Raw genomic sequence first — 16590 nt, forward strand, 5'->3', positions numbered from 1 at the left:
GGGAGGGAATCAAAGTATTTGGTAGCTCAAACTTCCGGTGGATAATGCCCATGCTGTGACGCAGAGACCAAAGTGAGGGAGATGTTGAATTCTTGTCGTTCTGGTGTATACCAGGCGGTGGGATTCCCCTGTCGACACATGCGGTGAAAGCGGCGGTCAGGGATATGGGTTGCTCCAAGCTACGCATTGCAGAACATGTGGGGACAAACGACGCTTAGGAATGTGGCTCTGAAAAGATCCTGTGGTCCTTCTAAGAGTTGTACTCGGGAGGTGAAGCGGAGAGACGAGATGAGTCGAGACGGAGTAAAAGGTCCCACTATATGTGACAATTTGTAGCATCGTGCCGCGTATTGACCGCGGAAGGCTGGTTTGGAACCGCATAGAGGGTCTATATGAAAAACTGGGGGGATTTTGTGGAGTAAATAGAAGATACTTCGTGGATCTGAGGCCTGTCCTCTCAGCGTATCGGAAATCCCCCCATCACTCTGGGGTTCATCAAACCACCGAGGCATTGGAGTTGGTAACCCTTAGGATGCACGAATAGTTGATAGGAAAGAGCGCAGGTCATATATTCGGGAAAATAAAGTAAGATCCAGCACTTTTTGCATCTTCAGATCAGTCATCGACTCACACATCCCCAAGATCATGAAGCAATCTAACGTCAATAAAACCCTTTTTCTCGCAGAAACAATGAAATTAGTGCCTCAAAAACGGGAAAAATAGTCATGTGGGTGAATATAAAACTAGTGCCTCTGTTAGCAATGAATCTTCGCGAAATATTTTTTTGAGCATCCAGAAAATCCTCAAGCAAAAGTTGATAGACCAAATACAAATTACAACTTTAAATTAAATAAGAAACCAAACGTCAGACATTAAACACCTTTTTGTTAGTATAAAGGCAGGCATAGTAGTTGGAACGGAGAGCTGGCTCGCGGAAGATATAGCAAACAGTGAGGTTTTCCTAAACAGTTTCTTGATTCACATAAAGGTCAGACCTAATAGATTTGGAGGGGAAGTTCTCTTTGCTTTAAACTCACAAATCTGCACCAAAATCACTTGGAAATATTTTCAAAATATTACACGGCAAGGAATGAACATTCCAGTCAGACTTAAATGCGACAGTAAAGAACCTGGATGATACAACGGAGAAGTCAGAGCGGCGTTAAGAAAACAAAGAAGGCTGCAATCAGATTTTGAAAAGAATTAAAAAAGTATTAACGTAGTTTATATGAATACATCTAAACAGAAACTAAAATAATGTCGTGGTAAAACAAAACCATCATGTGCAAATCCCTACTCCTTAAATACTAAAATTCTTTGGAATATTTTGAGGAAAATCCAAAGTTATTCTGGTCTTACTTTAGAGAAATTCAGGGCAAATGTCTAAATGCGCATTCTTTGAATAAGGCAAATATTTAAAAAGGTTTTTTTTAACCGTCTACAGTAAACATATAAACGAGCTTCCACAAACATCCGGGGAACACATGTGCGACATAACACTGGCCAAGACAGGTATAGAATATCGGCTCCTTAGTATCGAAGCCAACAAACACCAGGACCGGAATACCTACACCTGAATGTAGATCAGAATATTGAAGGAATTAGTTGAAGACATTACTCCATTTCTATAAAATATTTTATCAAGTCGTTTGAAGAAGGCTCAGTACCTCGCGACTAGAAGCTAGCCTACAATACTCCCATCTATAAAGGAAGTGATAGAGAGAAACCCACCAATTACCGATCCATATCTTTAACATCGATTTCATGTAAATATAAGAACTTATTATAGTGAATATTTTAAAGAGATTTCTCGATAGTAGGAAGATACTAAGCCACAACCAGCACGGATTTAGGAAGAGCAGATCTTGCGATACCCAATCGGGCCGCTTTATTCACGATATCCTATGATCGGGATCGGGAGAAAACAACACATAGGTCGATGAAGTATTTTTGGATTTCAAGAAAGCTTTCGATGAAGTCTCACACAATAAATTGCTATGGAAACTTAAACGCAGTGGTATCAATGAAGAGATAATTAATTGGATTGGAGACTTGTTGTCATATCGCAAGCAAATAGTAGTGATCGATGGGTTGTGCTCAACGGAGGTAGATGTAACTTCAGGCGTACCCCAGGGAAGTGTAATAGAGCCACTTCTGTTCTTAATATAAATTAATGATTTAAGCTCATACGCCAGTAGCGATTTGCAGACCAAAAAGTGATACACAGGGAAATAAGGACCCTAGGAGATTGCGGGCTACTCTCTGGAGGCCCAGAGACAATATCAGAGGCGCAAGGAATGGTGATTAAAACTTAATATAAAAAAATTGCGGAGTATTGAAATTTTTGAGCAAAGGAATATATGATCCGGACATATATTATGAAAAAGAAGGGTTCAGTGCTAACTACGGAAGATTCTGTTGTGGCACTGAGGGACGCCAAAAGATACATACCTCTCCGTGTTCTCAGTTATATGATCATTCCCCTGTTTTCTTATATTTGCGTCAGTGGTATTCATTATAAAGAAACCAGCGAAGTATGGAGCATACGGTCATCTACCGCGATAAAAGATACAGATTGACATGTGAGGCACTTTGAGGCAATCTAAACATTATTAGTGCCATGCATTGTGAGAGAAGTCTCCCATTGAATCTAAAAAATATGCACAGTCAATCATTTCTGGGAATAGACATACATGCACCCTTACACCTATACGTTCGAAGGAACAGCTATAAACATAGCGGAGCAAGTACACTACTTGGGAGTTACATCAACATTCGACGTAACAAAGGGCAAGTAGATTAGGAATCCCTACGTAGCTGAATTCAAGTAACTCATTATACTGTTTGTGGGGAATATTCAAATGGAAAAGGTAAGATGGTCAGCACTCAGGAAGAATCGTTATGAACGAACAGTTAACGTCACATTATCATTGGAAACCTCTTGCAGGAAACCAATCAAAGTACACACATGGACGGAAAATGTGATCATTAAAATTTTCGTCAGGCAGTTGAAGTTAGCAGTTCATTTGAAGTGTTGTACGAAAATGGACTAATTCGGGATATATATCCGGAAGTTCCTTCATGAGAATTGTGTTGCAATAGGTTTATCTGGTATTTCAGTGTTATAGACGAGTAGAATGTCCTTTAACGGTGTAAATAACGCGGATAAGTTACGCTATATTTGCGAAGAAGTGGATGCACGAATGAAGGGGATGTGTTCGATTAAGCCATCTATAAAAAAATGTGTTTCTTGTTTTCGATCAAAACAACAAGTGGTCAGCATACGTGTGCTACACTGCGTATTGATCAAAGCGTGGGTGACTGGAAAATGAATTGCCGTTCGTTGCACCCACTGTTTGAAGGGGGTCTTGCGATAACTGTACTTATTGTCATTTCTGTATAATTCCCTCTATTACGAAAGTGGCGTCCATGAAGAAAAATCGACAAACGAATTCCCTTGTGTACCCTAACATATATCATTCCCAGATCGGTAGGCCACCTAGTGAAGGATTTTCTATTGTTGAGGCTCCAAGAAATGCTTCATTGGGCATTCATTAAAAATATCGGTGCTTCTTCAAATAACATTTACTTTAGGAGATGCAAACTTGTCAAATGCAGATTCCCCCAATTCTAAGATGATAACATTGAGCTCAAATAAGCTCCTCAAGGATCTAGAACCTGCTAGATAAATAATGCATCACAGTTACAATAGATTTTCTTTCTCTACAAAATGACAATACATTACTTGGACGACTAAACCAAGTACCCTGCACGAATGGCATGGCCGTACCAAAGATACCCACTAAAATTGCAAAATTTGAACACTCACATAACGCATATAATGGAATGTTTGAACATGGTCATTTAATAGACCCGGGAAAAGTTTAATTCCCCCGACTATACATAAAATTGAGGCTTGCAAAGAATTTTGCAAAAACTTTACATGTGGAAGGTGAAAATTGCCACCAACTTATTTACGTGTCTCTAACTCTGCGAAATATTCCTCAGCATCAGTTTCCATAAAATGAACGCAGGCATTATCATCAGTACTCAGATTAGGAAACTTTTTAAAAAACCATTAGTTCTACGTGGCAAGGAGAATGCATTATAGTAATCCTTCTACAATGTTTCGACCGTTTTTGGGCAAATGTCAAAGCTGAAAGTTTCAAAGAACTATAGCCGTGCCTTGGCGAATAGCCGTGCCAATATGGAATGTTAAAGCTTCTCCTTCCATCCCTCGTCTCTCTCTCTCTCTCTGTGGGGGGACGCCTCCGCTGCCTGAGGCGGTGTCGCATTCCTCATCTGTCCTTGGGGGCGGGGCCCGTGAGTTGCATATCCATGTAAGAGTGGAATATCCCCGTAATATTTTTCAGTTCAACGTGGCCTGTCTTGTCTTGGTGAAGGCCTGTCGAATAAATGGTTTTGGTTCATTTTTATTCCCTTTTTTGCAAAACAAGTTACTAGTTTAATAGGTAAATTAACTCTTGTTTTGAATTAAATCTTCCTCCAGGATGTATACAAGTTTGCACATTATTTGATAGTTTTTCAACGAATATTTTTCTCTTTCTCTCCCATATCCTTCCTCACCATTCCAACTTTCCCACCTGGTGCTTGCACCACCTGCCGCACACCTTTTTAGTAGTTAGCGGGGTATTTATATCAATGTAAAATATGGGGGTACCAATACGCCACTAAAATTCACTTTTTGAAATCACAATTTGATGTCTTCCCGCCAAATTCAAGTGCTACGAGCGACGAACATAAGTGCTTTAAAAACATATTTCGGCGATTGAGATTAGGTACAAAGGGAAATAGAGAACTGACATGCATTCCATTGCTCTCCCAACATTTTCCCTTCAATTACAGTCTTCCGTTGCCTCTCAGTATCTCCTGCGCCCACATCTTTTCGCCTTCGAATTTCTCCCTCTAGCCATCTCCCTTCCTCTACCATGCCTAGGACTTTATCGTTTGTTTCAATTTCCGTCCATTTTATTTTCTCTCTCGCTGCATTACAACTCACGCATAATAAGTGCTGTTTTCTCGAAAAATTAGGAATGAGCCATACATTTTGGCATAATTTTCACGCTTGGCGACACAAAAAATATTTAGAAATCATATCATATTCGCCACAATATAAACATTTTAAACATTAGTTAAGGATTTACGTTATTCTGACCGCAAATGTTATGCTTCGATGGAGAAAGCGAACTTTTAATTTTTTTCGCATTAAACTGTATTCCTGGGTGACCTAATTCCGCTGGTTTGCCTCATCTTGCTTAGTCATATGTGTTACTGCGAAATGTTTTTCACCGTTTATAATATCAAATGACAGTATGACTGGTTTACCTGCAAAAATGATCGTTAAAGATTTCCGCTTGTAAACTACGTTTTCGAGCCGTATTTTTGTTGAATTCAGTGGCTAATGTACTCAATCCCCACCCCGAAGGTCTGGGCTTGAATCTCGCCGGTAGCATCATTTTTCAGTGGCAACCGGATCCCTCCTTGGAGTGCTATTTGGAGAGTACACCGTCCATCGTATGGCACATTAAATTGTGGGCGCCTGGGTGCCTTCCGTTTTTAGAGTATGCCAATGACAATGCTGGGTTTCTCTCCACCCTTCCTTCTTTCCCTCAAAAATCCTACTTTTACCAAACCACCCAGTTATCTATGGTGTCGAGATTGACCTCAGCTGTAGGCGGCCTCTCCTATTAACTATTACTGCTACGGAGGGGTTCCATCCAAACAAAAGGAGCAGGAGAGGCTAGACACCGCAGCCGGCCTCTTAATCTTTCCTCCCCAACTGAAAATTGGCGACCTCCTATTTATTCGTCCCCCTTTCTCCTTCTTCTCAAGCAATCATTAACGAATTCGTCCGAATACCGTTTCTTTTCCGTCACCATTTTCGCAATGAAGTATTCACATTCTGTCCCTTCCTTTATAATGCCCCTAAGCGGGTCATGGTGGAACGAGGATCCGCTTTTAATTAAGCTTTTAATGACGACTGCATTAATTTTTCCGTCTTTCTGGTGAACTTAAATTGAGAAAATATGCAGGTAAAAATGGTAATTACAATATTTTTGATAAAAATGATGGAAAGGAATTCTGTGTCTGCTTTAGTAGCCACCCTACCAAACTCTGGAAATGAGACAGTAAAGGCTCTATTTAGACGACTCATATTATTGAGTGTGGGTAGCCAATCCACCGCGACCATCAGTATTACAGTTGCCGAGAAAGGCCAAACGTATGGAGGCGGCGATAGTTTCAGAAAATTCTAATGAATGCAACAATGACTTTCATTTCATTGATCCAGGACATTGCGTCCGAAATTTTCCATAGTCCTAGTGCGGTTGAGTCGGGAGACTCGCTGGCAAGATGTGGAAGTACATTTTCTGAAAGGATGACAAGTGTCGCCCCTCGATCTTTTAAGATTCATTTGAAAGAAACTACACATATGGCACATCGATTTATGTATTTGGAGAGGAATTTTGCTTTTTGATATCATCGCTGTCACTACTGATACCATGTTAGAATGAAAATGTGTATATATTTCAAATAACTAGTTTGAATGTTTTAGTAATTTACTTGCAATATGCATACCACCAAGTCAAGCCAAGTTCTTGACCATGAGCGGATTATCTGAGAGATTTGTTGAAATACGTGTGCATTTAATATGAATCATTTAAATAACATTATGTCATATTGAGTGTGGCTCAACAATTTAAAAATGTTTATTTACAAATTGCTGCAGAAACTAAAACTTAGACTTGTTACTGCACTTCTATTAGAAAACATAATTAATCACACACTTACTGCTAATAATGTAATTTAATAATAGCTGGATTTTATAAATAATAATTTTAGCACCTTAATAGATTCATAAGGAACGTAGAAGTCATGTAATTACATCTCTTTAAACATTATTAAAATTATCAAATAAACTTTTCAAAAACCCCAATAATATCGCTACATATAATGGCGCTAATTTACTTCTTTTCCGCGAGTACAGATGCGAATCAGCAGGGGAGCGCCATCGGGAGCAGTGAGGGTTCGTCTTGCTGGGGAGGCTCAAGTTATGGCTCCTCCGTCAACTATCCCATGTACCTCCCCGCCGGGCCTCCCGGAATCACACCCCCTGCAGGGGGATCGTCACCGCCATCCTCGTTTCCGGCCCTTCCGGTGGCACCCTACGCCTCTGCCGTGGGCTCCGAAGGACCGACAACGGACGCTTCAGTCATGGGTACAAGTGGCGGAGGAGGAATGGTTTCTCACCACTCACTTCCACCGGGTAAACGATTTTTTTTGTTATGCGTAATTCCATAGGTTGCTTTTCAGGAGACGAAAAAATATCCTTAGAAAATATGCACATTAAAATCTTTAATGGATCTGGATAAAGATTTACTGAGGCGTAGAGTAAATTAATTAACAACAATTTGAGTACTCCCGAGATAAATTTCATTGCAACTATTTCCGTCAGTATTAAAAGAACTTTGGCAAGGGTCAAGAATCTGATGGGGTAAAAATGAAACTTGGATGCTACTCAATGGACAAAAAGTAAAAAAAGTATGCATGCTATTTATTTTTTCTAGTTCTGTGCACATAAGATAAAATGATAGCAATACGTTTATTCTAATCAAGACTACGGAACCTATATCTAGGCTCTAAATAATGATTTGCATCGTAATCATCATACATATACACGTACGAGTATGTAAGCACAAAAATGTGGTCCTAATTTTTGTGACTCTGAAGAAGACTTTGTTCAAATCACAAGTTCAGTATTTCAATGTGGTAGTAATGCTCACGCAAACCTTTGGTAATATCTGTGCCTATGATTATGTTCCCACTGCACTAATCATTCCAAGCATTATTTTAATAGGATAGGTTAGAGCCCAAATACTGCTAAAATCTTCGGACAGTGAAATTCACACATCAGGGTAGGGAGGGTAGTTCATTTCAATATGAGACCCGAGTTTTCGCAGAAGCTATGGTAACCGAAAAATCACACACCTTGTCTGAAGCACAGGATTCACTAAGGGGCCCCCCAGATTTAAGCCTGGACCATCCGATTATTGAACGAACGTAATATCCACCAGACAATCACGACGTCGTAACATATTTTAGATCTCGACATGCGATGCATTTTAATTAAGTTTTAGGTTTTAAAATCTTTCTTTTTTTCGGAAAGCCGGCTGAAAGAAAAAATAGTTTGGTTAAATGTGTCCATGTTTTCCCATTTTCAATTTTACGACTTGGAAGCCATCACGTAGAAAATAAATCACCCAAGTCATTAACATTTGTGGTTTTAGAAAGGCAATCAAAAGAATCAAGCTAAAATGTGGCGACGGTCTGAAATCAATAAAGCCTTTTCAATGTAGCCTTTCCATAACGATTACTTCGCGAAACATTGGAAAAAGTTTAATTCGTATCTCCTTTTCAAAACGTGGATTTAGTAAAGAATTGGATAATTGTAGATTAAAAGCAAAGCCCAACCTTCGACCAAGCTTTTTAAATGGAATGTACAAGGTGTGACCAAAAAAAGATCTTGTATTTCTACAAGTTTCATTTGACCAAAACTACTGGACTGCACAACAGTATACTATGTGGGTAGTTCGTGAGTGAATAGTGAAAAAAGAACTATTCCCTAGGGTGAAATAAATTGTGCTGTATACAATAAATAGTGAACTTGAATTAAATTTTATCATTTCCTAGCAAATCGCCCAGGAATTTTGTCGTAAGGATATACGAGATATCGAGTCAAATAATTTAAAATTATGATATTTTCCCACGCACATGTATTAGGAGTACATTAAGTGATACAACAACCGAGAAAATTAAAAGGTCGTGATTGGTTAGATTCCGAGCTTCAAGTTCAGAGCACTCAACTTACGTGACCCCACAGGATGTGGCAGCGAATTGATTTCCCTGCTTATGGTCGAGTATTACCCGTGCTCGCTTGTACTAACCGCGCTAATTTCTCGGCTTCTAACATACTCCTTAAATTTCTTATGGAAACAAAGCATCCAATTTACCCCCTAAAGTCTGATCAAAAGAGAGTCGAAAGCCTTTCTTCCATAATCCAGTCAGTGTATTACTTCTGAATTGGGTTCGCCAGCTGAATGAGTTTCCGAGTAAATCCCCTTAGTCCAGTGGAATAATCGCAGATAGGTTCCAAAGGCATTTGCGCAACAACTAGTAAAATTTTTTAATGATGAGTTTTTAAAGATTTTAGACGTAATTCGTTTCTTTATAAATGTAGAGAGAAGTTTGAACACAGCTTAATCACATTATGGATGTTTTCGACAAATTCAGCTGCGACGCATTGTACTGCACCTGATGTTTGCAATTCGTCTCAGTGTCTGATTATCTACCATTCGAGTTCTTTCCAAGAAGGTGTCTACTGTCATGTTGTCTTCCCCACTGACGCAAGAGTTCAAAGATATTATTTGAGGACCAAAAAGAGATGGTGGGGGACCTGAATTCGGTGAAAATGATTCAGAATACACGCTCATAAGTAAAAGTCCACAGATGACGTAAAATCCATCAAATTTACGGTACATGTGGAAGTCAATTCTCATGGGAGTGGAAAGGAACATGGCCTGTTCTTGCCTGAAAATTCCACGGGCACACATTACTAATGCTTCCGAATGTATTACAACCGACGCGGTGCGTGAACTAGTTTGGAGTGAAACAATTTGGAAATACCTTTCGGATTAAAGTGAGTATTAATTTATCTGCGTATGCGGAAATGGAGACCATTAAAATATAGGTAGGAAGAATCCTGAAAAGCTCAATGTCCCATGCATTACCAATGATTTTTTATCGGCCATTCTGTTCCAACATTGGACCCCACCATGACAACAATATGTCGCAAGGACGTCATCAGGGCTGTGGGGCCAAATAAATAAGAAACAAAGATTCACACCCACACGTGTTATATTGAGTGCTACGAGTCCCACAGATAGTTAAAGAGGACATGCTCGGTTAGATTCTGAGTTGAAATTTCGGGGCACTCAACTGAGTACCTAAGTAGACCAAGGGGGCGGTAAACTTTGGTCCCGTAGATTTCGATTTAGGTATTGTGGTCAATCCGTCGGTTGATACAGGGTGACGCGAGCCAGTAGAGTCGTTTTAATTGACGCGAATCCGATAGAACAATGCTCCCGCTTTGAAGGGCTCTCGGGGTACAAAGGGCAACGCCCGTGATTCCCATGAGCGAGCGTTGCTCGAATGGAAGTTCCGAGACGACCCTTACCCACAAAGGAGTAGACAGCGAAGAAAGTGACGGATAGTCATGCCCCCTTGATGATTGTTTCTCGTTTTACGAGGCATATTCATAAAGTAAGGGCTTTTTGCTTATATTTAAATATTGGCGCTTCAGAACACAGTTTTACTCCTGCAGCGCCATCTACTGATTCATTGAGAAGCTATAGCAGCATTTATTTTGTTTCAGAAGACGTTTTCTTGTCCGTGCATCCAAACAACAAACGTTCATACGTATGCTTCAAGACTTGGCACTATAATTGTCATCTCCTTGGCATTATAATTACAATATCATATGCTGGAGCCCATTCTGTGAATGCATTTGAAAATTCTTCTTTCACGTGCATACATCTTACAAACCATTTGATCATTTCAACTGAACAGTCCAATCAAGTCAATCGATGTCAGTGGAAGACTGAAAGTTATGGGCTAACTCAAACTAGAAACGTCACTTTATTGAGACAGCCGTTCTCTTGCAGAGAAATGCATCTATGACTGGAACTGAAATAAATGAACGATCATGTTATGTACGAATATATTCTCCCGATAACGAGATGAAGCTGGAAATGAGCAGGAAGTCATCGCGGTTGTTTCCAATAATGAAAATAGCAGGCACACCTAACTGAAATTCTATATCCAAGAGAGGAAGTAATTGTTTCGGTGAAGCACAAAATTTGTGCTTCTAGCCCTATTTGTGAAAGCATTTAAAATTCCTTGGTTCACGAGAATTCCGCAATTATAACGGCATTGGTACTTCCCAAAACTTCTGCGCTTGTTTTTACTTAGTCCATTCCGGTCCGAGGAGGTTATTTTCGGATTAACGATTTGTACGTGGAATGTCATAGAGCCCTCTTACCGTAAATTTACTCTCTAGACCTCCCTCTGCCTACGCTTTTGACCGCGAGAAAACCTGTTAAGCTATATTAGGATCTAATGAAACGTGATCATTTTCACCTAAGTATTAAGTAAAATCAATTATGCATGCAAACAGGAATTCATGGCTTCTCCTTTACATTTCAGTACTCCCAGAACACAACACCAATAGCATCGTGAACCAAAGCAGTGACTACATTTTTCTCGAAGACACGAGGATGAAAACAGAGTCTCTGGACGTTCTCAGCCTGAGCGGGGGTGGTGGTTCTAGCTGCCCGACTCCCGGCCGACCACCCTCCGATCCCAACTTCCCCACATCCTCTTCGATGGGGCGCTACGTGGAGTCAGTCCCTGCAGCCGCGCCGGCCCCCAACGGCGGGAGCGGAGCTCCCTACCACCCCACTCACCTCACCCCGGTAGCCCCCAATCCCATGACACCTTCCTCGGCAATGATGCCCTCTGGCTCCGTCAACCCCACTTACGTGACCGGCTTCGGACACCAGCATGGGTACACCGCGTCCACACACCCCGGATACCACCACTACGGCGGCACCGGCATGTCGACGGGCACCCCGTCGAACGCTGGAGTCTACCTGGGAACTCCCGTGGTCCAGACTCCCCTCATCTATCCTCATCTCTACCCTCCGAGTGTGAACCCGGCTCACATGCACCAGCACGGAGGTGAGGTAAAGACAGGGGTTCTGCCTTCCGAGCAGCACCAGTACACGCAGAACCATTTGCAGCAGCAACACTCGCACCCGACCGGACACAACGAGGGCGCAGCCGCCTCCAGCACCGAGGATATCACTCTGGAAGGCCTCCGAGGGACTGAGGCACAAGCTGGAGGACAGCCAAGTGTGGTCCTCCATGGCCAGATGACGCCCCCGGACGACCCCAGGCAACAGCAGCAGCAGAACCAACAGGGTGGCCCGGCTCCTGACAGCAGATACCCAGGAAACAACGATCGACACACGGACCCCTCGGTTTGGAGACCGTACTAAGAGATCGTTTCATTCGTGTTGTGATACTTCACGAGGCTATGGTGTGCGATGGCTGTCTGAAAACTCTACGGCCAGCTCAAAATTAAAAGAAAAATTACCAGAATATGTGTGACCCAGAGTGCTTATGAATGAACACCCTTCAACATGTGTAAAAGTGAACTAATTACACGTCCAATAAAATGCCAACTGAGGAATTTATTCAGTGAAAAGGCATCCATTTAAAGTGATATGAACTTGATTAGAATACCAGTATGAATTAATGTAAGTTATTTTAGGAAAACATACAGTCGATATTTATGCAAGTGAGGAGAGTATGTTAAATGTTCCTAAACCATAAAATGTCGCATAATTCCGTGAATTTAATAAATTCAATATTTTACTTCGGTTTCATACACGAATTCTTCATTGGAAATACCTACACCTACTTCCTCCTCCTGAAATGTAATGTAATATGTTGAGTGGGACATAAGTTTTAATTCAATACAAATAAACAACTTCAACAAAATATTAAAACCATGGGAGCATCTAAAATAATGTATTCTTCTAACAGGGGGATAAAAGAACAAAGAATATGAAGGTGAGTGCAAAATTTCTCTTTCAGAATTAGACCTTAATTCTTACCAATGCTTCCCTTACGAATCACACTTCTAACAGGATTGTTATATTACAGTTGTATCCGGGAACGATTCCAGAAGAAAGGCAGGCGTACGGCTTACAATTAAAAATATAATATAGACTAGCACCTGGAAGCTCAAAGTAAATGAAATTACCACAATGGTTTGCATGATTATGTTAATCATAATTCTATGTTATAGTTATTATTGGCATTAACACATTAACCAAAATAAGAACGATTGCTTACCTCATTCACAACCGGAGATAGTACTTCTGACTAATGCTATAAAACGAATGCCCTATAAATATGAGCACTCAAATTCACAATGCTAGTGTTTCCAATGATGCTGTTAAAAATTAGGAGACCACCATTGCTTTATAAGTAAAAAGAAAAGAAATATAATGTAATCTCTTTCTCAAATTTTCTTTTTCGCATTTCCCAGTATAAAATCCCTAAGCACTTGGGGGAGTTAAAAATGCTATTTTTTACGCCACTTCTATTTTATCGGTGCTCAAATTAGTATTCCATTAGAGCGTCAAAAGATTCTGAGATTTATTCAATGAATGACCAACCCAAGATTAAGCAACAACGAATGCGAAAGTTGCATGAAATTTTGTATCGATACCTCTCAGTTCATGTCTCTCGAATTTCATAAAACCTTCGCCTACATAAACACCATATACAAGGCAATCAACCCGAAGGTCGGTTTGGTAGGTGATCGTAGTGTTCACCTAATACCAACTGTGAAATTCACACAGCAGGGTAGAGTGGCCAGACCCTTTCCCTGTATCGGCTATGGTTTCCCGGAAAGATCTGGAACATGAAAAATCACATGCTCAGGTGAACCGTATGAGAAAGCCCATAGATGCATACCCGGAAACGTAATCCGGCCCTCCCGTCATTAGTCCAACGCTTTGCCTGTGGATTGCGAAAGTTCATCCACGTGATGCACACACATATGCATATATATATATATATATATATATATATATATATATATATATATATATACTTATATATATATCCCTCCCCGGACTACAACCTTGCCGTGGTGGAAGGGCTTATGCGTTCCGATGACCCCTAGAGCTGTGCTGGCGGGAGTAATAATAATTGCTCCTGGTAGGGTCACCCATGCCAATAAGTCGAAGGTTAGGAGCAAGACGAAAGGTAGTCCACGCAGCGTCTGTTCCTCAGTGAGGCGGCTGCAATGGCGTCTGACCCCAGTGGGGCGCCCAGTAAGCGATGTTGTCGCGTTAAAAACACTATTGAGGAAGGCAACGGGAAACCACCTCAATTATCATTCCCAAGATAAATATGATGGTCACTAGAGAGATTTTGAGTCCTGGCAACTAGGGGCTCGGCCAAATCGGCCGTGTGTCGTGCCCGGCAGCGGGGGAGGCAAGGCTTCCGCGGTCGTCATCCCACGAAACCCTTGCAAGGGAAAACCGGAAGCTTCAGGACAGAAGACTCCGGAGAAGAAGACCAAATTAGTTATAATAGGGACATGGAATGTTAGGACGATGATGAGGACAGGGAAATTGGAGAAGATTAAGCGAGAGATGGAAAGGGGAAAAATAGATATTTTAGGTCTATGCGAGGTGAGATGGAAGGATAGCGGGGATTACTGGAGTGATAATGATAGAATTATATACAGCGGCGGGGACGAGAGTCAACGAGGGGTTGCTATAGTATTAAATGAAGACGTAGGGCGTAGTCAACATAGAATAGGTAACAGATAGAATATTACCAGTAGAGATAAAGCAAAACCGACGAACTTGGTTATTATTCAGGTATACATGCCACCGAGCAACCATACGGAGAAAGAGGTCGATAGAATATACGATAAATTAGAGGACATAATCGCGTGTTCCTTCAGGGAAACATTTGATAATGATGGGGGATCGGAATGCGACGGTAGGCTAAGGAAGAGATGGTGATGAGGTTGGGGACTACGGTTTAGGCACGAGGAATGACTGCGGGGAGAAAGCACTTGAGTTCTGCAGGAGACAGGGGTTAGTCATCACCAACACTTGGTTTAGACACCACAAAAGACGCAGGTATACATGGAAAATGCCAGGTGACTCAAAAAGGTATCAGCTAGATTATATCCTGGTTAGACACAGGTTTAGGAACAGCGTGATAAATTCGCACAGCTTCCCGGGAGCGGATGCGGACTCTGGCCACAATTTAGTTGCTATGAAATGTAGCGTCCGTTTCAAAAAGATAAGGCAGGGGCGGCGGGTTAGAAAATGGAATGTAGAAGCATTAAATGGATTGAAAAGGAAGGAGTACCAACAGGTGGTAGAGGAAATCCTGGAGGATGGCAAAGAGCTAAGTACTATCGAAGAAAAATGGGAAAGTATCAAGGAGGGGATGTCTAAAGCCGCAAAAGGCACTATTGGAACCGTTAACCCGAAAAAGGACTAGGAAACCATGGATCACGGATGAGATGAATACAAAGATGGATGAGAGGAGAAAATGGAAAAATGTACACACGGAGTTAGGCAAAATGAAGTACAAGAGTTAAACAATAAATTGAGGCGGGCGACAAATAAAGCAAAAGAAGCATGGTGGAAGACGCAGTGTGAGGATATGGAAAGTTTGCAGAGGAAGGGTGAAATTGGTGGGCTGTACAGCAAAGTTAAATCACTATCGGGACGTAAGGAAGGAAGATCTATGCTAACAGTTAGAGACAAGGCTGGTAAGATAATAGCTGTCACAGGAAAGATCCAAAAGAGATGGAAGGAATATATAGAAGAATTGTACTGTAAAGAACTTAGTCCAACAAAGTTAGACATAGAAAAGGAACATAACGTAGAGGAAGATAGCTTAGGTCCAGGCATACTTGACGATGATGTAGAAAGGACATTAAGGGAGATGAAACTAAATAAGGCCGTGGGGGTGGATAACATTCCTGCGGAACTACTGAAATGTATAGGAAAATGTGGGTGGAAGAGGCTATATGGGCTGATTCGTAGTATATATGGGGAAGGAATCTGGCCGGAAGACTTTGAGATCAGTGTTAGTTCATATTCCGAAAAAGGAAAGGCTACGTCATGTGAGGACTACAGGACAATTAGTTTGATATCCCACGCAGCTAAAGTTGTTCTAAGGATCATAAACAAAAGGATAGAGAGTAGGGCAAATGATTACCTCGGGGATGATAAGTTTGGGTTTAGGAAGGGGAGTGGTACGCGTGATGCCATTGCAGTAATGAGATTATTAGTCGAGAGGAATATAGAATACAACCAGGAAGTATTTGCCTGTTTCGTAGATTTCGAAAAAGCATTTGATAGAGTGAATTGGGGAAAACTAATGAGTATATTGAAGAAAATAGAAATAGATTGGAGGGACAGGAGGCTAATCCGCATCCAGTACATGTCTCACACTGCTCAGGTGCGAGTGGGAAACGGGGAGTCCGGATGGGCAGTGTTAGGAAGGGGTGTAAGGCAGGGTTGCCCATTATCACCGTTACTGTTCCACCTGTATGCAGAGGAAATGATTAAAGAGGCAAGGGAAGAACTCGAGGTAGGAATGAAAGTGGGCGGGGAATTCGTAAAATCAGTTAGGTTTGCTGATGACCAAACTTTAGTCTGTACGTCAGCCAAGGGGTTGCAAGCATTGCTGAGTGAATTGGAAATTCAGTGCGACAGGTATGGGATGAGAATCAATGTTAATAAAACAAAGGTTATGCGATTTTCTAGAAAGAAAAAGGCTAAGCTAAACATTAAAATAGGAGGGCAGAAACTAGAGCAGGTAGAACAGTTTATGTATCTAGGAAGTGTTTTGGACTAACTCGGTAAAAGTAGTAGGGACGTAAGGAGAAGAATTGCGCTAGGC

General features: G+C 41.3%; 1 protein-coding gene across 2 annotated transcripts in view; it reads left to right on the forward strand.

Annotated features, from left to right (window-relative positions):
• LOC139685850 (runt-related transcription factor 3-like) overlaps window positions 1-12482 on the forward strand; it is a 177144-nt gene extending 164662 nt beyond the window's left edge. For both annotated transcript variants that reach the window (XM_071582963.1, XM_071582964.1), the window contains 2 exons: window positions 7007-7285; window positions 11281-12482. In XM_071582963.1, the coding sequence (XP_071439064.1) occupies window positions 7007-7285; window positions 11281-12134 (1133 nt within the window). In that variant the 3' untranslated portion in view covers window positions 12135-12482. The remainder of the gene's footprint in view (window positions 1-7006; window positions 7286-11280) is intronic.
• Window positions 12483-16590: the final 4108 nt, after the last annotated feature.

This window comes from Hetaerina americana, unplaced genomic scaffold, assembly GCF_022747635.1.
Source record: "Hetaerina americana unplaced genomic scaffold, ioHetAmer1.1.p SCAF_12, whole genome shotgun sequence".
NCBI classification, from domain to species: domain Eukaryota; kingdom Metazoa; phylum Arthropoda; class Insecta; order Odonata; family Calopterygidae; genus Hetaerina; species Hetaerina americana.